This window comes from Suncus etruscus, chromosome 15, assembly GCF_024139225.1.
Source record: "Suncus etruscus isolate mSunEtr1 chromosome 15, mSunEtr1.pri.cur, whole genome shotgun sequence".
In the NCBI taxonomy this organism is placed as follows: Eukaryota; Metazoa; Chordata; class Mammalia; order Eulipotyphla; family Soricidae; genus Suncus; species Suncus etruscus.
In genome coordinates, this window is record NC_064862.1 from 28,373,108 (window position 1) to 28,399,899 (window position 26,792).

General features: G+C 47.7%; 1 protein-coding gene, 1 non-coding gene and 1 pseudogene across 4 annotated transcripts in view; 2 read left to right on the forward strand and 1 right to left on the reverse strand.

Moving 5' to 3' along the window:
* Positions 1–12,794: 12,794 nt before the first annotated feature.
* Positions 12,795–13,153, forward strand: LOC126029778 (SS18-like protein 2; annotated as a pseudogene).
* A 648-nt stretch (positions 13,154–13,801) lies between these two features.
* On the reverse strand, positions 13,802–13,908 carry LOC126031532 (U6 spliceosomal RNA). Its single transcript, XR_007503368.1, has one exon. It is a non-coding gene; the product is annotated as a U6 spliceosomal RNA (small nuclear RNA).
* Positions 13,909–15,018: 1,110 nt separating this feature from the next.
* The window catches only part of SGSM1 (small G protein signaling modulator 1), a 667,483-nt gene continuing 655,709 nt past the window's right edge, over positions 15,019–26,792 (forward strand). For all 3 annotated transcript variants that reach the window (XR_007503136.1, XM_049788768.1, XM_049788767.1), the window contains exon 1: positions 15,019–15,198. Coding sequence is in view for 2 of the 3 variants with exons in the window: in XM_049788768.1 (XP_049644725.1) it covers positions 15,058–15,198 (141 nt within the window). In the remaining variant the exon portion in view is untranslated. The remainder of the gene's footprint in view (positions 15,199–26,792) is intronic.

Consider the following 26,792-nt stretch of genomic DNA (forward strand, 5'->3'; position numbering starts at 1 on the left):
CTATTTCCCATAAAGTAAAACAAGTAACAGCCCAATATCCCTTTGAGTAGCCTCTCCTCTGATCTCTCTGGAGGCAGATGGTATCAAACTCCTGTCATATTCATCCAGACTTGTAATAATTAAACTATTTATGGAAGTAGCTCTTAAGAGGTGCTAGTCACTTTCCTGCAAGCAGGCCTTGCTATTTGCTAATTTGGGGCCTCCTAACATAATGATATTTTGTGGGTCTTATGAACTTTTTTTAAAAAGACTGAGGATAGAGGTTTAAGTAACCTAAAGCAGGGGTGGCGAACAAGTTCGACACGAAGAGCCAACATTTTAAACTGTGAGAGTCAGAGAGCCACACCACGCTGTGACCTGCCAAAACAGACAAACACTCACACAAAAGCATATAATTTTAACAATAATCTATTAAACACATATTGCATTTTGCCATTTTGAGTGAGGGTCAAAGTCCTGCAGTGATGGTGAGGGTGTGCTGCGTCCTCCACACTAAGAACTGACGGCAAGATGTGACCCAACATGTGCCACAGGGATCCCCCGCTCGCTGGCCCGTGCAACGGTTTCCGAGGGATGAGAGACAGGATGACGCAGCCTGGGGGCGGGACTACGTGCTCGGAGATCTCTCCTCAGAGGTCCCTCCTAGGCAGAAGCAGCAGAACAAAATCCAAACTTGGCCAAGAGCCACGGTATACAAAATCATGATAAGAGGCAAAGAGCCACATTTATTTTGGCCGGGAGCCGCGTGTTCGCCATCCTTGGCTAAAGAGTGCCATGGTTTTTGAGTCCAATTTTAATTACAAATCAGCAGCCATTAATACCCTTAACATAAGTAACTGTGATGTGCTGTCTTTCTACCTGTCTCTTCAGAAGGTATTAATGACAAGAAATTGGTCTGTTGATATTTTAAGTTAACACCAAACTACTAGATGAATCTTTCTACTTGATTCAAAATGTCTCCTGATAGAAGAATCCAATTTGGACCTAGCAAAAATATTATTAACACCTTTTCCTTGTTCTTTGGTGCCAAAAATATGTACAACTTCATTACAAATACAGTCTCTAGTATTCGTGGGAAAAGAAAAAACCCTATAAAATAAATATTGCATATGGGGATAGATCTTCAGGAAACAAAAGTGCCTGCTTTTAGCAATCAGGAACATAAAAATGAGCTCTGTCTACCCAACAGGGTCAAATCTCAAAACAATCAACCTGACTAACCCCCTTCATTAAACTGTTTTGAGAATTCAATCTTCAAATTGACTTAAGAGTAATTACATCAGTTATAATTTATTCAAGGTACCATGTTTAAAGAAACAATATTACATATTAATAACCATATTCTTTCTATGACCAGGTCCTCACAAATTGTGTTCAGGGGCCTTGCAGCTACTCCCACTTGGTCAATGGGGTCAATAAGTTGCTCATACCCTAAGTAATAGAATTTACCAGGGATCCAGTCAGTGATGCTTGATGCTTGGGACCTCCAGGACCACACCCAACAAAGTTCAGGGAGTCATATATATTGCCAAAGCTGGAACCTTGGCATACACCCTAATTCCTGTACTATGTACATAGTACATAGTTAATGACTATAACCATTAACCACATAGTCTTACATATTTGAAATATAACTCATATTTTATAGATTCAATCTTTTGAAAGTATACAATTCAATAGCCAGTTTCATGATTCTCACCATTATCTGATTCCAGAAAACATTTTTATCAACCTAAGATAGTATGAGCGATCACCCCTTATTCAGTATCCATAGTCCTTTTGTTAGTGTGAAGTTACAGAAGAATACTCTTTGCCCAATGTTCCCTTAAAATATTTTAAAGCAGGTCTGGAGAGATGGTGCAGTGGTTGGGTGTTTGCCTTGCATGATGCTGACCCAGGACGAACAGCGGTTCGATTCTCTGATGTCCCATATGGTCCCCCAAATCAGGAGCGATTTCTGAGCACAGAGCCAGGAGTAACCCCTGAGTGTCACCTGATGTGGACCAAAAATTAAAAAGAAATATTTTTAAAGCAGTGAAATATTTAGGGGGCATGTGAGTGGATTTGGTGAGCCCTGTTGCAACAAGTTCTTGGGACGTAGTCAAAGTTCTTGGGTGGGATTTGAAGAGGTTGCTCTATCACTAACCCTAGTCATAAAATACTTAGAGAAGAGAAAGTAGGAAAGGAAATTCTCAAGGGTGGTTTCAGAGGATGCTTGACTTGTGTCCCCTGGATTGAGCACTTTCCTCTCAGCTGTTTATGGAGCCCTCACCCTTCCTGTAATTTAACTATTGTGGGTCCATGCAAGACCAATTACCTGTTAAAAACCATCCAAACGCAGATGGACTCCATCAAACTGATGGTGGTCCATACTCAGTACAGATACCTTAGTGAGTTCAATGAGAAGTTAGTGGAGGGAAATTTGGCTCTACAGGGGACAATGATTTGACTCTTGTACTAAAACCATTGAGGGAATGTAAGGACTTAGCACCTGGGCATCCATCTTGTCCTATAACCACCATTTTTAACCTTTAAATAGACTCCAGAAGTAACCTTTATCCATCAACCAGTGATATGCCCTTTCGAGAACACTCTGGTTGAACTGCAACGCTTATGTGAATGGCTTATCTGCTTCTGTTTATCCTGGTAGAAGGGTGATCTGAATCCCTTTAAAAAAAACTGAGAGAAAGTGCAGTCAGGGCTGCATGATTTGGTTCAGGGACCCAAATGCAGTCACTGGCTAATAAACTCAAAATTTTTCTTATTCTCTGAATCTCCAAATCAGTGACCCACAGCACTAAGTTATTTTCCTGCTTGGATCACATGGTTTATCTCTGATAGCTAATTATCAGTAGAAAAAGATGTTTCACCTATTTCTATATCTTTAGAGGCAAATATGTTTTTGTTTTTGTTTCCCTTTTTTGTGTCATTTAAGCCACAACTGGTGGCTTTCAGAGGTTATTTCTAGCTCTGAGCTCAGAAATTACTCCTGGTAGGCTCTGGGATGCTGGGGATCGAACCTAGTCATCTCCCCGCAAGAAAAAAATTCTCTATCCATTGCTCCAGAACCGAGACATGTTTTTATTTTATATTATTTTAATAAATTCCTTTATTTAAACACGTGGTTTACAAAGTTGCTCCTAATATAGTTATTTTTGGTATTTAATGTTCCAACTCCAATTCTACCACCAGTGTAACAAATCCTCCACCATTTACCATTGTCCTCAGTTTCCCATCCTGCCCATGCCTGATCCTTGCTTGGCAGGTATGACTAATTTAACAATATTAAATTATTATATTATTTATATTAATATTATTTATTGAAATGAATAAAATGCATTTTAGAATAAATGTATTTATATTACTATTATGCATATGTTATTTAAATTATTATATATATTTATATTTTGGTTTTGGGGCCATACCCTGTGGCACACAGGGGTTACTTCTGGCTCTGGGCTCAGAAATCGCTCCTGGCAGGCATGGGGACCCTATGGGATGCTGGGATTGGAACCACCATTGGTCCTTGGTCTGCTGCGTGCAAGGCAAATGCCCTACTGCTGTGCTATCTCTCCACCCCCCTAAATTATTATATTATACAAATAAATGGCAATAGAATTTCTTTAAAAAACCTTAATTAAAAGAAAATTTGTGAAAATTTTCGTATCTTGAAATGTGGTTAATATGTAAAAGTTTACTAAGCTGTTTGTTGCAAGTTGACCCTAATATTTTTAAACAAGTAAGAAGCTCCAGAATACATACCATCCTCGCTGCCCTCCAGTCCAGCAACTTCATAATCAAGGTATCATGTTCTATTTTAATATTTAGAGGAAAAACTGTTAGGTCTTCTACATCAAAATACCTAATTCCAGAGATCACACGGCCTTTGATATTGTCACATTATCTTGGTCACTCTCCAGTTCATCAGTGGAAGGAGAAAGCTGACTGGTCAGATGACTCATGGTAACATTTGAACTCTACTGTAACCTGCTCTTCAAGGCACACAGCACTTCTCAACACTGATATTCCCGTAGAAAATTCTTATAAGTTTTCATCTGTTACCCAACTTTTCCAGGATTCAGTGTTAATTTGGTTTAAAGTTTCCATTATTATAGATGAACTCACTCCTCAATGGACTTAATGTCCAATTTTACATCCTCACCTGGAATCCTGACTGACAGCAAACCCTCCTGATGAAAGTATCCCGGCCTACTTCAGTGTTCAGAGGAAGATCTTTTATGTCCTTGAAGGCAAAAGAACTTCTAAAGATTCCCTGGACGTTCTCAAATCATCTTGGTCGATTGCCAGGAGAAATATCTAATTTGGGAGATTCCCCAGACTTCAATTAAGTCATTATATCATCTTGTTTGTCAGATTGTCAATGGAACAGTTTCAGAAGTTGGGTTCCCCGTCGGAAGTTCTGCTGTGTCCTCTTGCTCACAGTCCTGGGATTCAAACACAGCTTACTCAGATCTAGGAAGAGGATAAACTTTCCTACTTCTCCATCTATAGAACTTTTTAGTCCAAAGTGTCACTGAGACAGAGTAATTGTAGTATATTTATTTGTGATCCATGTTTCTGAATTTGAGCTTCAATCTGATATAATTGAACTGCCCTCACTAGAATATTGCTCTCTCTCTCTTTCTCTCTCTCCCCACTCTTTCTGTCCCCCTCTCTCTTTTCTCCCTCCCTCCAGAAAGCCAGGAGTCTTTCTGCTTCTTTTAAACTAACCTGTGTCGGATGCCTGAGATCTTCCATCAGCCTCACAAGAACTTCGAGTGAACAGTCTGTCATGTGGAGCAACCTCAGGGAACAGTCCAGGAACCAGGCATGTTTTTAAAGTAAATCATGGAATCTGGAGTTAACTTGTCATTTATCCAAATAAATACTATAACTCTAAAGATCTAAAATACCTGGATCAGGTGTCTATGAACTACATTAATTTTAACAATGCCACCTGGCAGCGAAAATAAAACAGTCATACAAAGACTTGTACAGGAATGCTCATAGCAGATTTACTTACAATAGTCCCAAACTGAAAATAACCTGACTTCTTTTCTTATTAGACAAACTAATAAATGTTGGCATCCAAATTATGGAATATACTTGGTAATAAAAAATAAAGTTTTGTTTGTTTGTTTTATGCCCACACCTGGCACTGTTCAGGACTTACTCCTAGCTCTTCCATCAGGGATCACTCCTAGAAGAGTTCATGGGATCATACATGATCCTAGGGATAAAATCTGGATTGGCCATATGCAAGGCAAGCACTCCAACCTGATGTACTATCCCCCAGGCATAAACAAATGTTTTGTTGTGTTTAAAATATTTAAATTAGGAGGCTGGAGTGGTAGCACAGCTGTAGGGTTTTTGCCTTGCATGCCATTGACCCAGGATGGACCCAGGTTCAGTCCCCAGCATCCCATATGGTCTCCCAAGCCTGTCAGGAGTAATTTCTGAGTGCAGAGCCAGGAGTAACCCTGAGCACTGCTGGCTGCGGCCCAAAATCTAAAACAAAAAGTTTAAATTAACCAAACAAAGGGCAGCTACAAACCTGGAAAGATTTCTCTAGACTCATTTCTCTTCTCTTACTTAGGGCACTCATGGGTATGGCATTTGTAGTCCTCTGGGTTAGGTCTCTCCAAATGTACTCTTCCAGCAGGTGGAGTGTTGATGAGGGAAGAGAGGTGCTTTATAGTCACAAGGTCACTGCCTGGAGGGTTCCCAAGGGAACTCTAAACAGAGAGTGGCAGCCCACAAACCCAAAAGGCTAGATTGGATTCCTGCAGGAGATAGCCCAACCACCAATTTCCTGCCCCAATGCGACTCTCTCTCTCTCTTTCTCTCTCTCTTCTTTCTTTCTCCTCTCTCTCTTCTTTCTTTCTCCTCTCTCTCTCCTTTCTTTCTCCTCTCTCTCTTCTTTCTTTCTCCTCTCTCTCCTTTCTTTCTCCTCTCTCTCCTTTCTCCTCTCTCTCCTTTCTTTCTCCTCTCTCGCTCTCTCTCTCTCTCTCTCTCTCTCTCTCTCTCTCTCTCACCCCTCCCTCCCACCCCCCTAAACAGAAGGAGTCCCAGAGTTCAAAAGTTCAAACTTCAGAGCCCTGCTACACTTTTGCATGGGATCCCCTATCGAAGGACACTTCACTCAGGAAAGGCCATGAGCTCAGTTGCACAGGTCCAGGCAACCTGCATGCCAATGCACTGCAGAACAGAGCAGGGGCAGGACTAGGTAATGTTGAAAGATATTTTAAAAGAAGTATATGGGTGTCCTCTTGCTCCCAATGGTGCAGGCTCCCTCAGCAATAGTTGCCAAACATTTAGAAAGGAAATGAAGGAGAAAAAGAGGCAGAAAATCCAGAGTCTAAGAGAGCAGGCTTTGGGAGATGCCCTTTTACAAGCACTAAATCCTTCCTGACTCTTGCTTTCAAACAGAGTCCAGGTTCGAAGGGATTTATTTATTCCTAAGGCCAGCAAACAGAGGAGGTAGCTTAACACACACCCACATTTTGCCACCTCTTTGTGATTGTTCAAACTTCAAGTTGGTTAAGGGAAGGGGTAAAAGTCGACCTGAACCTTCCAAGGTCAATCTCAGTAATGCCCAGGAGGCCCTGAGGGGTATTATAAGAATTTAGCAGACAAGAGATGGAAACTTCAGAGAGAGAAGAGACAAAAATGTGTCTTTATACAGACATACCTGGTTGGCTTGGATAAGCAAAGTAGCATTTCACTGATTTGCCTTCCAGGGCACAGAAAAGGTTTAGAGTTTTCAGGGGAAGCTCTGTCTCCCCTGGCTAATTTCATGCTTTCTGTCCCATGCAGGGTCCAGGTGTCTTATTTGGAAAGCAAGTTTCTGTCTCTTGCTGTTCACAGAGAAAGAATTGTGTGAGCGAGATGAACTTAGAAAGTTGGCTTTTATTTATCCCAGCCAAAAAGGGCCCATAAAATATTTGAGTGGATAAAAAAAAAATTGGTAATAATCCTTTGTACCTTATCTGGTGTGATGAATTGGGGTGAATGAGGATTTTCTATTTTTTAAAAGTATATCTTTGCTTAAACACCATGATTACAAACAGGACTATAGTTAGATTTCAATCACAAAAAGAACACCTCCCTTCACCAGTGCAATAGTCCCACCACCAATACCCCTAGCTCCCTTCTCTCCCATCCCCTACCTGTATTCAAGACAGGCATTCTACTTCTCTCACTCATTAACATTGTCATGGTAGTTGTTAGTGTAGTTATTCTTCTAACTGCACTCACCACTCTTTGTGGTAAACTTTATATCCTTAGCCGGTCCTTCTGGTCCTCATCTCTGAGCATTATTACAATAATGTCTTTTATTTTCCTTAAAACCCATAGACGAGTGAAACTATTCTGTGTATGTCTCTCTCCCTCTGATTTATTTCACTCAGCATAAAAGTTTCCATGTGCAGAGGATTTTCATTTTTGGAGAGTAAGGGAGCTACACTTAGTGGTGCTTAGGTCTTACTCCTGACTCTGCACTTAGGGATCACTCCTGGCAGTCTCAGGGACTATAAAGACTACTGCAGGGGTCTCAAACTCGCGGCCCTCGGGCTGTTTGCAGCCCTCGGTACAACATTTTGTGGCCCATGGCCTTCCAATATCGCAGTATTCGCGATTATTTGCTTACCAAATAATCGCAATAAAAATCGCATTAGTAAGAAAAAAATATCACATTAAACATTCGCATACCCTGAGCAGTTCCGTTCGGACTATGCAAATGTTTAGTGCAATTTTTTGCGATTTTCTTTCTTACTAATGTGATTTTTTATTGCGAATATTCGGTAAGTGAAATCCCTTATGCGACCCTGCCTCACCCCGACGTTGCCTCCTTCGGCCCCCAGGTAAATTGAGTTTGAGACCCTTGGACTACTGGGAATAAAACTCACTTCAGACACACACAAGGCAAGTTGCCCTATCCACTGTACTATCACTTCGGCTCCTGATTCAAGTTTCTGCCTAACTAACGCAGCCTTGAGAGGCCTGATTCTCACTTCCATGCTGAAAAGTAACCTGTCACTGACTCTTGATAAATGATGAGGATGACAAAATATATTAAAAAGCCATCACATAATACAACAGCAATAACACTGACAAGACCAGCACATGTTAGGGCAGATGAAAGACTAGGAAACTTAGAAGCACAGTTTGGGGGTTCAGGGATGCAGACAGTATAATAGACATGACCTTGAATCCCCTTTTGGGGGTTCAGACCTTCCTCCTCCATATCTCACCTGTAGGATTCTCTAGTCCAATTTTTTTGGGGGGGTGGACATCCAGTGATGCTCGAGGGTTACTCCTGGCTATGTGCTCAGAAATCTCTCCTGGTTTGGGGGACCATATGGGACGCTGGGATTCAAAACACCATTTGTCCTGAATCAACTGCATGCAAGGCAAATGTCCTACCACTGTGATATTGCTCTGGCCCCTTCTCTAGTCTAATTAATAATTCCCCCTTGTGTGTGTCTGGTCCAGTTTTCACCCTGGTCCTCTTATTATATGAGGCTTCTTTTGTTTTTAACTTTTAGCAGAAACTCTTATTTTCCTCCTATTTTATCTAGAAAATTTAGGTTTGAATCTTTTGTTAAGGGCTGCACACACAGGCACATGCATGTGGTGCACATACACACACACACACACACACACACACACACACACACACACACACACACACACACGCTTGGCCCCTATCCTCAGTTATTTTCTATCATTCTGAAAATGAGCTCAAAGGCCAGTCCTCAGCCTGTATCTCCTTTTGATCACATCTATTCTCTGTGTCTCTCAAGGACTTTCTACATCATTATCTGATCATTTTCCGTCATCCATGCTGCTCCCTTTATGAGCTGTTTCCTTTCTTTAAAACCATTGATTTATTCTCTGTATTACTTCTACCTGCTGTTCTATTTGGTAGGAAGGTTCAAAGGCCTGGGAGCCCCACCTGGGATTGATGACTAATAGAGCCCATAATTCAATGCAAGATGATAGTGCTCTTGGGTCTTGTGGTACCAGAGTGATCTGGGTCACCCCCAGGATGCGAGGGGGCCTCTGGTAGTACATAAAGCCTGCCACTACACAGAGTCCTCTAGGATTGTACCTGGTGACGTCAGGGAACCATTTAGTAGCAGGAATCTAGTAGGTCTAGAGTGTGGCCTAACTGCTGTGCTAGCTAATGACCTTTCCCTTTTCCTTCACTGTTTCCCTGTTGACAACCATTGAGGACTAATCTATAAACTTTGTATAAACATTTCTTGCATTCTGTTACTTCCCTCCCCATTTCTTGCAATAATGGTCAGTCATTCCAACATGGGACCTTCTGAGAATGAAATGTAGTTGCCAAGAAGGTCACGATTTAGTGATATAAATGACATATATAGTTACCACAAGAGACAGTGGAAAGGAATCAATAAAAAAAATGATGCAGTGGAGACTCAAGGTAAGGGAACTTTAGATTAGGGCCACCTCATCTCCTACCTCCCAAAGTATAGTGCCAGAGAAGTTCTAGAGCACGGGGAAAATTGAATAAAGAGGCTGGATGGAGCTTGGGTTCATGTAAATTTAGAAAACATATTCACAAAGACTCAGATTTAGAAATAAGTATGACTATTTAAGGAGAATCGAATCAAAGGTAATGCATTATGCTATGCTATGAAAAAACATTTGTGGACCTGTTTGCTCTTGATTTAGGTTTCTACATTTGTGATCTTCATGATAACTTGGAATTCAACCTAAGGTAGAAATTCTAGGTGTCCAACAACAGCCACAGAACTTCACCCAGCCAAGTCACAACTGCACAAATATCAATCCAAAATGAACCCCAAAGCACATGGCTGACCCAGGACTGTCTGACCTCAGTTTGATCCCCAGCATCCCATATGGTCCCTCAAGCCAGGAGTGATTTCTGAGTGCATAGCCAGGAGCAACCTCTGAGCATCATCAGGTGTGGCCCAAAATTCCCCCCCAAAAAGAATCATAACTCAGAGACTGCAATTTATCTGATCATAAAATTTGTACAGAATTTCTACTATGCGGACCAGAATGATAGCACAGTAGCAGAGTGTTTGCCTTGCACGTGGCTGACCCTGGGATGGACCCAGGCTCAATCCCTGGTATATTATATGCTCCTCCGAGCCTGCCAGGACTGATTTTTGAGCACAGGGCCAGGAGTAACCCCTGAGCTGCCAGGTATGACCCACCCTCCTATCCCCCACCCAAAAAAAAAATTCCTAACATGCTGGTGCTAGCTGTAGCTGTGGGCCAAGAGACTGCATAGAATCTTATCCTTCAGGGGAGCCACTACTTTTCTCCTAATGGCCCCTCCCTTCAGAGGCCTCTTTGTCCAAAGTACGTATGGCTGGTTCTGAATTGTCTCTGAGTCACATTGTCACATTCCTCAAAGCCTCTGCTCCAGTTATCTGCAGTGTGAAAAATGAACTGCTCTTGGTAGAATAAGTTCAGATCATGCATGGATAAGTACCAGGAAACACGGAGGATTTGTAGGGCTCACTGACAAAAGGGCAAACAATATCATTTTAAAAGAGCAAGAGATTGCAGTGAAGATTCTCTCAACAGGCTTAATAGCACATGCTAAGATGTCCAACATCATCTATCACTAGCACTATGTGATGCAACTCACAGTGACATTCCCCTTTACACCCACTATGATGATTAAATAAAGGTAAGTCTTGGCTTAGAGACAAGAGAACTTTATTATAGACATGAGAATCATCGGGGTAAGCCAAGAGTTGGGGAAGGGTCTAAACAAAGCTTCCTGCTCCAATCCTGAGAGATGACTCAGAAAACTCCTATACTCCAACCACTCACTCATGACCTTTCCTACAGACTTTGCTCTGCTCTGGCCTTCCCTGAGACCTGGGACCTTTCTGTTGCCGACAAGTCTCTCGCAAAAGCCCATGAGAAGCCAGCATTAATGAATCAGGTGCCTGGTCTGCAATGAGATCCCCAGATATTTCTCCGGAAAGGTGGCCCACGCCAGCTGTTGAACAAAGGCTGATTACATCTAACCTGCAAAATCATCTTCCTCTTTAGCAGCTTCTCAGTACTCCAACATCTCTCCCATTTAGTGAAAATAATCACAGGACCCAATTTAAGGTGATGAGACATAAAGGGGAATTGGTAGGGGGATCTCTTTGACTTTAGCTCCTGGGATAAAAAGACTAAGTTGCAGTTAACACTGCCCCCTTTCAGCTTGCTCGGATACTGGACTCATTGCCACACTGCAGCCAGGTGTGTGTGAACCACACCACAGGAAGGTGAGGACACTTAAAATTGTGTGAGGCAGGGGCCGGAGAGATAGCACAGCGGTGTTTGCCTTGCAAGCAGCCGATCCAGGACCTAACGTGGTTGGTTCGAATCCCGGTGTCCCATGTGGTCCCCCATACCTGCCAGGAGCTATTTCTGAGCAGATAGCCTGAGCGCTGCCGGGTGTGGCCCAAACACCCCCCCCCCCAAAAAAAAATTATGTGAGGCATCAAGGAGATAGCTCCGGGGTCAGGGATACATGTGGTATATTTGCAAGGATCTGAATTTGATTCTAGGACTGCATGGTCCCCCAACCATTGTGGGGTGTGGCCTTAGGATTGCTGAATCTAATTGGCATCTCATTCCAGGCCCTCCATTGAACAATCTAGCCCAGTTGGCCAAGTAGCACTGTGAATGACCCCCAGCTTCCTGAGTACTTGCAGAGAGTCTCACCACCACCACTACCCCCAAAACACATGAGTATGTAGGCCAAGGAGTACAAGTCCTTACAACTGGCAGAAATTGTACACTGACTCCCCCCACCCCTGTTGAACACTCCTACACAGAATGTAGGAGCACCTCCACTAAAGAGCTCAAGCCAGGGGATCACAGAAGCAAAAGCTGATTAAAGGGGAAGGACACTGGGTGAGGACCACAGCCAAGTGTACAAGCAACAGGAAACTATGTGTGACTAGACGTGCAAGCACCACAGTGAGATGTGTGTTCTGTGACAATCAGTCATGGCAACAGGAAGAATGGAAGGAAGCAGAGAAGAGACTACTGTAGGCATGGTGCTATTTGTCTTGGGCCAATCAAGTCTGACCCAAGATGGCACCTCCTTGAAAGGACTGGCCACAGGCAGGGGTATTCTTGACTGTAAAATTAGAGGCCTCAGTTTCCCTTGACAGATGCTGTGAGCAGCTCCATGTTAGCTATCTCCATTCCACATTTTAAACATTTTAAGCATTCCAGCAAAAGTCTGGTCTCTTTCTGAGAATGGGAAACTAACCATTTCCTAAGATCATAGAATCTGTCCCAGATTTTAGGCTCACAGAAAACTAAGAGAAAAGAGAAAATACCCAAACAAATGGCCAAATAGAGAACCCCAAAGTCCTTAAACTAGCCAGACTGTTCTGTAAAATCTTCTCATTCTCTGTAACAGTCTTATCACCTGACAAGACCCAGTTTTTCTATTAAAAACAAAACAAAATAAAACAAAATGAGCCAGACTCCACTTTGCCTGATACTAAGCTCCTCCCTGGCTGGGGAGTTTCTTTTGCTTCTACTTTCCAATAAATGTCTCTACTTTCTAACTCTGAGTCTGAGCATCTTTATTACTCAACACTTTAATCCTTGAAAATATTGAAGAATCCAAGGACCATAGAGGGACATGGATGTCTTGCATCACCTGTAAAAATTCAATTTCATTAGAAGGAGGGTAGAGGACAGTTATCAAGGTAGCAACTGTGTTTATTTAAGGAGAAGGGGAATAAAGCTGTTTGTTTTGGCTTCCTGGGATGTTGGTGGCATTCGTATTGGACTGAATGAGAGGCAAGGCAAAAGTCACCCAGGAGACTATACAATGGCTCCTGGAAGAAAATGACCAACTGATCCATTGTATCATTGAATATCAGAACAAGGGAAGGGCAAATGAATGCTTCCAGTAAGTTCCCCACGCCTGCCCTAATCACCAGAAAGCCTGTCCTATGATGCAGCAGCTGTCTGGATCTAGAAATCTTGAGTGATGGATCCTAGAAAGCTCACTTACTTGCCATGCATGTATCTGCCAGTACCAGCACGTGTTGCATAGAAATCTTATTTATTTGGCTACATCACAGATGCCAGTCCAGCCAGCACAACAAAAGCAATGGGATAATGTACCAGTTGACTAGCTATGCAGAATCATGGCATGCAATCCAGTTCTATGAAGGAGAGATAGGATCTTTCCAGGGGTCTCAAACTCAATTTACCTGGGGGCCGCAGGAGGCAAAGTCGGGGTGATCCTGAGTGCAAAGTCAGTAGTAAGCCTTGAACATTGGGGGGTGTGACCCAAACAACTAAAACAAAACAAAACAAAAAAAGATTCCTCTAGGGCAGGGCCACAAAATGTACGGAGGGCCGCAAACGGAGACCCCTGATTCCAATCAGCTGCTTCACATGGAAGCTCTGTGACTCTTTTTAAAATGTAAAGAAAGTTATGTATTTTCAACAAAATATTTATTTTAACAATTAGGCATATTCTCTCACTTAAGTTGACTCGAGTGTCCTCTTTCCTGAAACAGGCTGTTTGAATAACAGACATCCTGAGCACTTTTTTTCTGTTGTTTATTTTGGGTCTCACCCAGCAGCACTCGGGGGTTACTCCTGGCTCTACGCTCAGAAATCGCTTGTGGCAGGTTGGGGGAGGGGCGGGCATATGGGATGCCGGGATTCGAACCACCGTCCTTCTGCGTGCAAGGCAAACACCTTACCTCCATGCTATCTCTCCGGCCCCCATCCTGAGCATTTTTTTTCAACTTCTTTTAAAAATATGGAACGCTTCACGAATTTGCGTGTCATCCTTGCGCAGGGGCCATGCTAATCTTCTCTGTATCGTTCCAATTTTAGTATATGTGCTGCGGAAGCGAGCACCATCCTGAGCATTTTTTATTTTTATTTTTTTTTTTTGTTTTTGGGCCACACCCGGTAACGCTCAGGGGTTACTCCTGGCTATGAGCTCAGAAGTTGCTCCTGGCTTGGGGGACCATATGGGACACCGGGGGATCGAACCGCGGTCCGTCCAAGGCTAGCGCAGGCAAGGCAGGCACCTTACCTTTAGCGCCACCGCCCGGCCCCATCCTGAGCATTTTTAAGCAGTTTTTTTTTTTTTTTTTTTTTTAGTTACACCCTGAAGAGGAGACTGATGGGTTGCACCGATCTGCAGAAAGTGGGTAGGACACTGGGCTGAGATTGCTGAGCTGATATATGACTGCAAGCTTCCCACCCCACCCACCCAACCCTGAAGTCTTTTTCAGGTTGTTTTAAATAAAGCTTCCTTCCCACAATAAAAAGAAAGGAAGAAAGAAAAGAAAATGAAAGAAAGAAAAGAAAAACAAAAATAAAAGAAGAAAAGAAAAGAAAGAAAGGAAAGAAAAGAAGAAAAAAGAAAAGAAGAGGGGCTGGAGAGATGGCATGGAGGTAAGGCGTTTGTCTTGCGTGCAGAAGGGCTGTGGTTTGAACCCCGGCATCCCATATGGTCCCCCGAGCTTGCCAGGAGCGATTTCTGAGTGTAGAGCCAGGAGTAGTAACCCCTGAGCGCTGCTGGGTGTGACCCAAAAACCAAAAGAAAAAAGAAAAAAGTAAAAGAAGAAAAGGCAGGAAAAGAAAGGAAAAGAAAAGAAAAAAGAGAAGAAAAGAAAAGGAAAAAAGAAAAGAAAAAGAAAAAGAAGAAGAAGAAAAAGAAAAAGAAAAAGAAAAAGAAAAAGAAAAAGAAAAAGAAAAAGAAAAAGAAAAAGAAAAAGAAAAAGAGGAAAGGGGAACCGGGCACAAGACAGAACTTGAGTTAAGCGACCGGCCTCTATCATTGGGGTGGCTGGCTGCGGGGTGCGTGGCGACACCTGCCGGCAGCCTGGCCGCACTGCAAGGCGGTGCCCCGGGCCTTCCCGCTTGGCGCGCGCTGACGCCACTGCGCAGGCTCCGCCCCGCCGCTCGCCCAGCCGGAGCCCGAGCCGGTGCCGGAGCCGGAGCTGGAGCCGGGAGCCCAGGCGATCCCAGCCGTGCAGAGCCGAGCGGAGCCGAGCCATGGCTTCGGGGCCCACGGGGAAGGGGGCGCGGGGTGCAGAGGGGCGGCCTGGGTCCAGCCCCCGGGCCGCGCTCAGCGGCCCGTCTCGTCCTACAGAGGCGGAGACCCGGCAGAGGCTGCTGCGCAACGTCAAGAAGGAGGTAGGTGGGTGCATGGGGTTGGGGGGTAGAGGTAGTCCCGGCAGAGGTGGCCCCCGGGGTAGAGATGGCACCGGCAGAGGTGGCCCCAGCCGGCCTCGGTGGCTCTGTGGGTCTTCCTCCCCTTCTTGGGCGCTTGCTACCACCCGCAGGGCTCCAGGTGGCTGACCTGGGGGGAGAGGACCCCGGGGGACCTTGGGGGGGCCTGGTCTGGAAGGCAAGCTCGTTCTGCGCTGCTGCCAGGGTCTCTTGTTGTGCGGGGTGGAGGGCTTGAGCGTGCCTCTTAGGACCCCCCGTTGGGAGGCGGCAGCAAATGGGAAAGGCTCCTTCATCAGAGGACCTGCAAGCCCCAGTGGGGGACTCTGGGTAGGGGTCTCCTTAGCAGGCCCAAGTTGGGAAAGGGAGAGGGCTCCCGGGAGTAAAGCCCTCCACGCCCCCCCCCCCCCAGTTCGTAGTCCTTGGAATTACGCAGCAGCAGGGGATCTGGGGGGGGGACCCTATGCCCTGGAAAGGCCCCGCAGCCCACCCTAACCTGGTGCCAGCATGAACGCTCACTCACCTTCGTGCAGGTGGAGGGGAGAATAGACTGCCCCGTGGGACCCCTCTGGGCCCTGGGGCCCCCTCTGCACCTCTGGGCCTTCAGGGAGTCCTTAGGGGAAAGTGCTGATGGTTTCCAGCGGTTCTTCTGGGTGGTGTGTGTGTGTGTGTGTGTGTGTGTGTGTGTGTGTGTGTGTGAGAGAGAGAGAGAGAGAGAGAGAGAGAGAGAGAGAGAGAGAGAGAGAGAGAGAGAGAGAGAGAGAGAGAGCATAGAGCATTTGTGGTTGTGAGTGTGTGTCCCGCTGGAGAGGGCCCGGGGTGTTTCTGAGGCTGCTACCGTGTTTGTCTGTGCCTGTGTGAATGAACAGGCTGGGGTGGTTGGGGTAGCACAGTGCGTGAGGCTGTGATGGCGTGTGGGATGCGTGAGTCCAGGGTCGTGTGTGCACCGTGAGTGAGGCCATGATTGTGTGTGACATGTGATGCCAAGTCTGTAAGATGGTGAGATGTGATGCACAGAGCCTCGGTGTGAATGAGTGAGGCCGTGAGAGTGTGTGTATGTGTGTGTGCGGCCTACCTTCCTCATGCCACCCTGACCTCTCTGAAACCCTGTCACCATGGGTCTGCTTGTCTCAGTGTGCCCGAGTATAATGGGGGTGCCACCATCTGGCACCAGTGTTCCCAGGGCCCAGACAAGCCCTCCACAGGGTGCAATAGACAGACGGCTCCAGGGGCTGACTCTGCACAGTGTGTGTATGTGTTGGGGGGGGGATGTCTGTCTGTGACACACCCAGGATGGGCAAAGAAACACCCCCAGAGCTGCTTTCCCATCTCACCTTTCTGAATGAAGCGTGTAGCATCCAGATGCTGCCAAAAGACCCCGAAGGTTTGAGCTTGAGCTCAGCCCTCACAGAGAGCCCTACAGAGCCCTGAATAGACGTCGAGGGGCTGGAGATCCCACGGCAGGTGCTTCCCAGAACCACATAAGCTTCCCCGAGCACAACTAGGAATGAGCCCTGGGCACAGCTAGCTGTGGACTCGACCCTTCTTCCCCTGTACCGTCAGACACAGAAATCCTTCTGGATCATGTGTCCAGCACCCTGCCCCTCCCTGCACCACCCCATCTCCAGGTTAAAAACTTGTCTTCTGGGCCGGAGTGATAGCACAGGGGTAGGGCATTTGCCATGCACGCAGCTGACTTGGGACAGACCCAGGTTTGATTCCCAGCATCCCATATGATGTCTCTTCCCCTCACACATACCCCAGCCTGCCAGGAGCGATTTCTGAGCACAGAGCCAGGAGTAACCCCAGATCGCTGCCAGGCATGACCCCAAACAACAAAACAACAAAAAAAACTTGTTTTCTTTGTTGAGCCAAACCTGTTTGGCCTCTGAGCCCCCCAAGGCTGCCTATTTGAGGTTCCAAGCGTCAGGTGAAAGAGTTAAGTCAGTGAGGCCTCTAGGGGGCAGTGTTGCCTCCTCTGGCCGGGCTTTGACTGGGGCACCAGCCCAGATCTCCCCACCAGTACCTTGGACAGGGCCTGGTCCTCCTTTGAGCTCCCCATGCCTGGAGCAGAGTTTCCTGGGGTCTACTTCCAATCTGGGCCTGCCATGTCATCTTCTGCCACCTCCTGAGTGGCTGGAAAGTCTTCTTGGCATCCTACTTGCTGCTTGGTGAGGCCGAGGTGGAACTTGGCACCCAAGAGCAGGGGGTCCTCAGGCGCCCACCTACCACCTGAGGCAGGATTGGGGCTTCCGGAGTGGCGGTTCTAAACCCCACATCGCTTGGTCATGGACATCTTTGCAGTTGTAGCACCCATGATCAAGAGCTACTCTGTGTGTTGCAGTCTGTGCCCAAGAAGATGCCCAGGTCAGAGACAGAGAAACTGAGGCTTGGAGACAAGGTGTGAGTTGCTCGAAAGCACAGAGCAATTTCCGCCTTCTACGGAGGAGAAATTGGGCCTAGAGCATCCGGGGTGTTTCAAGGAAATGAAATGGGGTCCAGTGTTGTGTCTGTGTGTCCCCCTTTCAGCATGGGTGCCCTAGGACTGGTGGCAAGTTCGTGCTCGCTACACCTCCTCTCTCCTTCCCATCTGTCCATGTCTGTAGGCTAGCCCCATACCCCAGAAGTAGAATCTGTCCTTAATGGTGGAAGAAATGCTTGCCTTGAAATCTGGGAGTATGGAAGGGCCAAATCATGTCTCTCCTCTCTGCACATCCCCACCAGACTGAACCCCACCTAAAGGCCCTTTGCACCCTTCTTTCTGGAGCAGTGCCTTACCCATCCACACCCACACGAACCCAGGCAGGTCACTGAAACCCCTGCAGTCACTGAGTCTACAGAGGTTTGGGGGCTGCGAGGGGGCCAGGATAAGCCAGTATCCACAAGACAGGCCACAGTGGCTCTCTGGAGAGCCAGAGAGAGCACCAGGGCTTCTCCCTAGCACTTTATGGCAACTGAGCACTGCCAGGGGTGGCCCTAGTGCCTCTGGATCACTATGGGGCCTGGCCCCTAGTGCTCTTAGTACCAGTGTCATGGAGAACATGGCCCTGGAGCCAGATGTGGGTGTGGCTTTTGAGTACCACCAGCCTGCAGGCCGAGAGATAGTATATAGCAGGTTAGGTAGGTGCTTGCTTTGCACAGAGACAACCTGGGTTCTATCCCCAGCACCCCATAAGCCCAGAGCACTCATGCATGTGGGGGGTGGAGGAAGGAAGGTAGGAAGAAAGGAAGGAAAGAAGGAAGGAAGGAAGGAAGAGAGGGAAGGAGGGAGGGAAGAAGGAAGAAAGGAAGGGAAGAAGGAAGGAAGGAAGGAAGGAAGGAAGGAAGGAAGGAAGGAAGGAAGGAAGGAAGGAAGGAAGGAAGGAGGAAAGGAGAGAGTAAGTTAGTTGCTCAACCAAACCCTGGTTCTGGTGGACAAGTTATGCCCTGCTCTCCTGGGGCTGACATTCTAGTGCGCTAGAGACCTGACGGGTGCCCCGGATGTAATTGGGAGGATAATTAATGGCTGTGCATAAAGGGCTGAAGGAGAGGCACTTGGTGCCATGAAATACAGGACAGGGAGAAATGACCATGTGCCCAAGAAGGCTTCCTGGAGGAAGCTTCATTTCAGAAGGCCTTGCAGGTGAAGGAATAGGGTGACAAGAGATACAGGGCAAACCATCTTGGCTCAAGGAATGGTTTATTCAGAGACCTTGTGGCTAGAGGGTGGACAGGGATGTGGCAAGAGCATATCTCAAGAGAGACACTGTCCCCCAGTTCTTTATTCTCTAGTCAGCCTGGTACCATCAGGGCCTGTTTTCCTCCATGGAAACCCAGTCCTGACTCTTCCTGATCTCTGCCTGCCCTCCTCCTCTCCCTGCTCCCTTTCCTTTTCACTGCCCCCACCTCTTAATTTGGTTTCGCTGCCCTAGCTGGGCCTGGCTTCCCGTTGCCTTGACAGCCGTTATTAAAGGCGCCACGCCTGTGATTGGCGCTGAGAAAGGAAGCGAAGTGACTAACTGCCTTGTTTTGCTGCCTCTGGCTGAGCCCGGGAGGCTCTTAATTGGCAAGGGGAAGGCAGAGAGCTGGTAGGTGGGAAGAGAGAGCTGCAGGCCCCCCAGGTTTCTTCCGCGAGACAGGCAGGGCCTGAAGAAATGACCTTTGGCTGTGCAGATCACAGCTAGCATAAGAGGCACTTCGGGGCGGCAGCATTGCTGCAGAGCTAGATGTGGGGGTCCAGAGACTCCCAGCCCAGGTGGGGATAGTAAGGAAAGAGCCGTAGAGGGGCCCAGGCATTTCTCTCAAATTCTGGGGCTTTTTTTTTTTTTTGGTTTATTTCACGGAGTAATGTGCTTTGCAGCAGCTTCCGACCTTCCTACCGTTTCCTTTCTTTCTTTTTTTTTAACTTGATTGATTGATTGATTGGTTTGTTTTTGGGCCACACCCAGTGCTCAGGGGTTACTCCTGGCTCTGATCAGAAATTGCCCCTGGCAGGCTGGGGGACTATATAGGTTGCCGGGAAATCCAACCGGGTCCCTCCCTGGTCAGCCTCGTGCAAGGCAAATGCCCTACCACTGTGCTATCTCCAGCCGCCCTTATGGCACACTTATGGTCCCTCCTCTCCCCACTTTACTCGAAGAAGTTTTCTGCTTCCGACTGGATGGAGACAGAGGGAGCCTTTTGCCCCCAGAGCGTTGCCACGTAACACCTGGGCTGCAGAGTCCAAATTCCAGCTTGAGATGCACAGTGAGCCCTGTTTCAGGGACATTAAGAAGGTCCTGGGACCTTCAGACAGTTCCAGACCCTGGTTTGTCATCTGAAGGTGACCCAGGCCCTAGCACTGTCAAGTCCCTGGGACCCCTGCCTAGGGGGTCAACAGGGGGTGATGGAAGGAAAAGCAGTGGGGGACTTCCTCTGCAGGGCCCCAGAAATGGGACTGGGAGATCCCTTTGACTTGTCACTAGTTTGCTTCTCCTGGCAAGCAGGCCCCAACTGTAGGTGGCCTGGAGCAATAGTTATAATGGGTGGGCAGCTGCCTTGTATGTGGCCCACCTGGAGAACTTCCCTGGTATCCCATATGGTCCCCTAAGTGCCACCAGGAGTGATCCCTGAGTGCAGAGCCAGGAAGAACCCCTGAACACTAATGGGTGTCACCCAAAACCAAATAAGCAAAAAAGATCTCTCTCCCTCCCTCTCTCCCTGTCCTCTCCTCTTTGACTCTCTCCTCTTTCTTTTCTCTTTCTCTCATCTCCCTTCTTTCTTCCCTCTCTCATCTCTCCTTTTTTCCTCTCTCCTCTCTTTCGCCTCTACCCTCTCTCCTTCCCTCTCTCCCTCTCCTCCCTTTTTCTCCTCTCTCCTTCCCTCTCTCCTCTTTCTTCTCTTCTTTCTCTCTCTTTTCTTTCCCTCTCTCCTTCCCTCTCTTTCTCTCTCCCTCCTCTTTCCCTCTTCTCTCTCCTTCCCTCTCTCTTCTTTCTCCTCTTTCCTTTCTCCTCTCTTCTCTTTCCCTCTCTCCTCTTTCTCCTCTCTTTCTCTATGTCTCTCTCTCCTCTCTCTCTCTCTCTCTCTCTCTCTCTCTCTCACTCACTCACTCAGGAAATTTCTGAAACTGCCAGCAACAGGGGTCGACCAGTTAGCCAATTCTATTCTAGCAACTGTGGCTGCCGAGTGAGCAGCACCCAACTCCGCTCCCACTCACGTGCTCTGGTGATGCAGATGGTGTGATGAGGGGTGGGGGGACAAGCAAGCGACAGACAGAATGAGACAGCTCCGGAAGTGACAGGTCTGCTGAGCAAGCTGAGCTGGAAAGAGTGGGAGGAAGGAGGCAGGGAGCAGAGTGGGGGAAGGAGGAGGAGGGACCATAATGTGCTCTAAGCATGTTCCCTAGAGGGCCCAGCAGGTGCCCGTGGTGTGATGGCCATAGGGCCAGAGACACAGCAAGAGGAGGAAGAAAGGAGAGGGCTGGGGAGGGCCTTGTGAGTCTTGAGAGAGTTTGGGCTCACAGCCCCCCATGCTGTCATAGAGCCAGGGGGGTCCCCAAGTTTCTAGCTCTCTGGACCAATGCAGGAGTTCTGGGGCAGATGTTTTGCGGTTCCCGAAGGCTTGTGATTTTGGTTCCGACTAGTTTGTATGTTTGTGTGGTTCCTGGGGTTGTTTCAGACTTGGGATGCTGGAAATTCTCCTCGTGGCTGAAGCAGCCACAGCTGCGTGGAGCCTTTCACGTTCCCCCCACCTGCCAGCTCTCTGATCACATGGCTTCTGGAACTTTGTTTTTATTTTTATTTATTTATTTATTTACTTATTTATTTATTTTCATTTTTGGGTCACACCTGGCAGTGCTCAGGGGTTACTCCTGGTTCTACATTCAGAAATCTCTCTTGGCAGGCTCGGGGGACCATATGGGATGCCGAGATTCGAACCACCATCCTTCTGCATGCAAGGCAAATGCCTTACCTCCATGCTATCTCCCCGGCCCCTGTTTAGAAGGTGGTGGGCATGGGAGGCCTGGTTTGGTGCTGGGGGTCACCCATGAGTTCTTGGGGTCCCCCTCTATCTATGTGGTGGCAACTCTGCCTGGTTGCGGAAACTTTCAGTAATAACTCCCTGAATCTTCTGCTTTCTAAGCTGGGCAGGCCACAGCAGGACCCAAAGCACCTTCAGACCTCCCATTTGGCCACTACAATGATCTTGCCAATCTGGTACTTCAGGCTTATTAAAGCTCTGAGAAGCAGCTGATAAGATCCTGAAATTCTCCCAAGCAAAACATGGGTTCTGCAAAAGCTTTTCTATGGAAATAAAAAATGTTGTTTTTGCAAAGCGACATCTATTTTCACAGGGTTAGTTCAATGAACCTGGGGCCTCACCCTAGAGAATCAAAGCACTTTCTGTACCAGGCAAGAACTCAAAGCACACAGATGGCAAATCAGCTGCCTCTTGGCCTGGAGGTGGCAGGGGTGCAGCTGCGGACTAGGGCAGGGCCTCAGAACCCTCATCCTTATTCTGTGGGCAGTGGGGCTTGGCCACTGCCTGCCTTGGGTGCGCATTACAGCCTTGCCCTTTTGGTAGCTGCACAAACCTGCAGCCTCGAATCCCTGGTGTAGTGAAGGTGCTGTCCTCTCTGCATTCTGCTGGCACTGCCAGGCATATCTGGTATCTAAGGAGAGATCAATGCCACACCTGGTCACCAGTGAGTACCAGAGACCACAGTCCTCTCCCCACATCTGGGCTTTTGGTGCTGCCTGCACGGTTTCCTGCCTGCCCTTTGTGAGCCACAGAAGCCTTGGAAACCAGAGAGAGGGTTGGGGTTTCCAAGGGTGAGAACCTCCATGGGCATTGGGGAAGCTGAGCCCAGATCTAGCCAACCTGGGTTCAATCTCTAGTATCCCATATGGTCCCCTGAGCACCTTTAGGAGTAATTTCAAGTGCAGTATCAGGAGTAACCCCGGAGCATCAGTGAGTATGGCAAAAAAATATCAAAAGGGAAAAGAAAGGCTAAGCAAAGGATGCATTGGTTTAGGGGTTCAGGAAGTTTGGGCTGAGTGCCAGCTTCAGGTTCAGGTGTATCTTGGAGCTTCTGTGTAGCTGTCCCTGATGTCTGTTCTGTGTTGACTTTACATTTGTCACTGCTTGATGCAGAGGTTGAGGGTTGCCCAGCAGCTCAAGGGCACAGTTTGTCAACTGGACATCTCAAAACTGCCCATACTCTCTGGAGGTTGGATTAAGCCTGATGATTAGGTCTTGTGGGGTTCAATCTGGGTCCTGCACTTTCTCTCCCCCACTCAGTCTCTAGCCTAGAGCAGGAAGGAGAATAAGCCCCGGGAGAGTGAGGGGAGGGGACATGGAGTGTAAGATGACACCCAGCTATTAACTCCAAACAAAGGCTATTCCCCCAATTTCCTCTTTCCTTTGAAAGCCTAGCCCTTTGATATGTAAAAGTCCACTTGGATCTTACTTCACCCTGCCCTGCCTGGTTGAATTTTATACTGGGTTAATAAAGAAAGAGCAGTTTTGGCTTGGCATGTGCAGAGACAATGAGAGGCGAAAAGTAGAATGACTCCATGACTCTCCTGACTGGCTTGGTTTAGTAATCCTTCACGGATACCCTATTTTCATCAGACCTGTCTGCCTGGGGGTAGAAATATGTTCCATGGGGTGATTTCACAATGTGGGGATTTTACAGTGGAATAGAGTACTGGTGAAATGACCAGATGGAAAGGGCAGGCACAGCCAGAAGTGTCCCCCAATTCTTCCATCCTGAGGCTGGCTGGGATCAACTCTGCTTCCAGGTGAGGTCAGGGATTTCTGCAGAGCCCCAAGAGTACTGTCCATACTGTACCTGTTCTGTGGCAAGAGTGCCTTCAGCTACCATCAGCCCTTCTAAGGAGTCCATAGCCCAAATACCAAAATACCATGGAGAGTCATTCTACAAGACACCAAGATACACACATGAACACACTAGTTGTAGATTGGGCATTCTCAAGAATTAAATGATTCCTCCTGACATCTCCAACCATTATTATAACAACCCCATTGCATCTATTGGGCACCTGCTTTGCCCCAAATTTGCACGGCCCATGTCAGGTTCTCATTACATGTTTGACTGTACATTCAATCAGTGAGAATGAAATAAAATTAAAAATATTTCCGGAACTGCAGTAGCCATGTTCAAGTGCCATCAACTACACATTATTTGTAATATCGCGTTGGGCAACAAGTTAAACATTTTCAGAAAATCCTACCATGTTCTTTTGATTTGTTTTAGTTTTTGTTTTGGAGTCACTCCCAGTAGTGCTCAGAGTTTACTCCCGACTCTACCCAGGAATCACTCCAGGAAAGCTCCAGGTGCTGGGATTGAACTCAGGCAAACTGCGTGCAAGGCAAATGCCCTTTCTGCTATACTTCCATTATCATGTTCTAACATTGTGGTAAATGCATAGGTATAGATGTATATATGTTGGTCTTTTAGAAAAAGGTAATGTTGTGAGGGAATATCTGAAGTTTTGGTGGTACAGGGTGGGACCAGATCACTGTGTGGTGGTGATGAGGATGGAGCCCAGATTGGAGCTAGGATTAACCCCAAGAAGGATCAAGTGATGGGCCCAGGGATGGAGCCCAGGAAGGAGCCTGGATGGACCCAGGAATGGAACCCGGGATGCAGCTCAGGATGAAACTCAAGATGGAATCAAGGATCAAGACTAGGATGTAATCAGTGACAGAGCCTGGAAGGAGCCCACGGCATCCAATATGTGTAGTGCGTGCTCTGCTCTGATCCACATCCCAAACTCCCAACATATTTGGTCTTAGTTTTGTTTTGTTTTGAGGTTCACACCTGGTGGTGCTCAGGGCTTACTTCGGGTTCTGCACTCAGAAATAGCTCCTGGCAGGCTCAGGGGACCAGATGGGATGCTGGGGATGGAACCCTGGTAGTCCTGGGTCATTATTGTGCAAGGCCTACCACTGTGCTATCACTCTAGCTCCAACATATTTGGTTTAAAAGGGTTTGAGGCCAGGTAGCATTTATGGCCCCACTTTATAGATAGGTGAGAAGTGAAGTGACAGATCAGTCCCATCACCCAGTAGTGAGGGGCAGGCCAGCATCCTTATTCAGTTTGGAGAAAGTGTTTGCGGCACTCCTGTGGGTGTGGCTGGACTGGATGGTCCATGTTCTGCTTAACTTTGTGTCTTTGTGAGTACATGAGTGACTGGACAACATGGTTATTCCCATGTCTATGTCTCTGCATGTGTGTGTTTCTGTGTGTATGACTAGCTGCCATGCTTGATCCATGTTCTGTGTGTGTCTGTATATATGTGTGCACTGGATGGCATGCTTTATCCATCCATGTTCTGCATGTGCATATGTGTGTGACTGGCTGGAGTTGGTCCATGTTCTGGTTAGTTTAAATTATTTGTGTGTGTGTGTGTGCGTGCGTGCATGCTTGCGCGCACGTATGGAAGCATGCATCTTTGGGCAGCCTTCCCGAGAGTCAGCCCACTCCAGATTCCACGTGTACCCTCATACCTGAGGTTGTGGATGTGTAGAAGTGGGAGGTGCTGCCAAGCAGCTGCCACACACAGCGGGCAGGTTTCCAGGGTGTGAGCTGGGAATGTAAGACTCGCACCATGGTCCTGGGGGAGAGTGGGTGTAAGTGACTGTCCCCATGCGGGGAGAGAAGGTGGGGAAAGAGGGTAACAGAAGCATCCTCATCCTCATCCTCATGGCTCCATCTCCTCCAGCAGTCACCCACCGCCCAGGGCACATTGTCTGGAAGTACCTTTTACTGGGGAACCCCCATTGTGAGCTACTGAGCCCAGCCAGGTGGTGGAGTTGGCAGGTGCTCCCAGGGTGAGGAACAATGCTTCCCTATTTATAGCTGCAGTAGATTACCAGAGGTACTTGCTCCTCCCTCAAGTCCAGCAGCCTGCGGGGCTAGGCCAGGCAGGGTGCGTGGAAGGAACAGGAGGGAAGATCCTTGCAACCCTCCCCACGCAAAGTGACTCTGTGATGCTGTGTCTCCTCCCTACTGCCACCCTTGCCTGGGTGATGCTGCAGAAAAGCCAGTGGCAGCCTGGCTGGTGTCTCTCTTCCCCGGACTGGGGCAGGTGTGGGCGGCTGCCTCAGCTGTGGGTCTCCAGGCACTGCTCTCAGGAAGAACCTTCTGCCCTCTCCTGTACCCGGGAACTGAGTCCCTCCCTTACATAGGCCTCTGCCCAGCCCCAAAGCCCACCACAGGCCACGAGACAACCTGGAGTTCCCTGGGTAGGAGGTTCTGAGTGGGCTGAGAGGCTGGAATCCTGCCCAGTCAGTCCTACACCAGGTTCAGGAAGGACAGGACATTTCTCTGAAAGGACACAGACAGTCTCTGGCCAGTCACAAGGCTGCTTGCTGGCTTACCCCTTGGGCTAACCCAAGGGTGGGGTGACCTGTGCTCCAGAGCTGCCCTGAATAATCCTGCCTCCCTCCTACTCCCCATAAATCCTTCTGAGCCCTCCTAGCTCTTCCCTCACACCTTACCCAAAACAAATAATATAGTTGCCAGCTCTGTCCACTTGCCACATTGTCCCTGCTTCTGTCTCTGCTCGCATCAAATAACCCAGGTGCCAGGACTCCGCGTGTGCCAGTTTGCGCCAGCTTGGCTGGTATTGGGGTATGGGGCAGACCCAGAGAGTCCTCTTTGGCCCGTGTCCATGTCATCTCATCGCGTTGTTCCTTCCTTACCTCTGGCAGTGTCTGTTCTGGATTTCTGCAGAAATTCCTCAGATTAAGTTTAAATCCAGGCTCCCCCCCATTAAGTCACCTCCAGGGCCAGGGGCTTCAGACATGGCAGGTGGGGACCCCGCTCACTGCAGCTGTAGCTGTGACCAACACCTCGCTTGACACCTGGGGTGGAACCCCAGACCCTGGCAGGTGCAGAGTTGGGCCCAGATCTTCCATGGAGAGGGATGTGCAGGGAGCAAGGATGGTGTGGAGAGGGTCGTCCAAGCATTGTGCCTGGGATCCCGCTTGGGCAGCCTGAGGAGGTAGTGCACTACCATCCCCATCTCACAGATGGGGAAACTGAGGCTGGAGGTGTTCTTCCCAGTGCAAG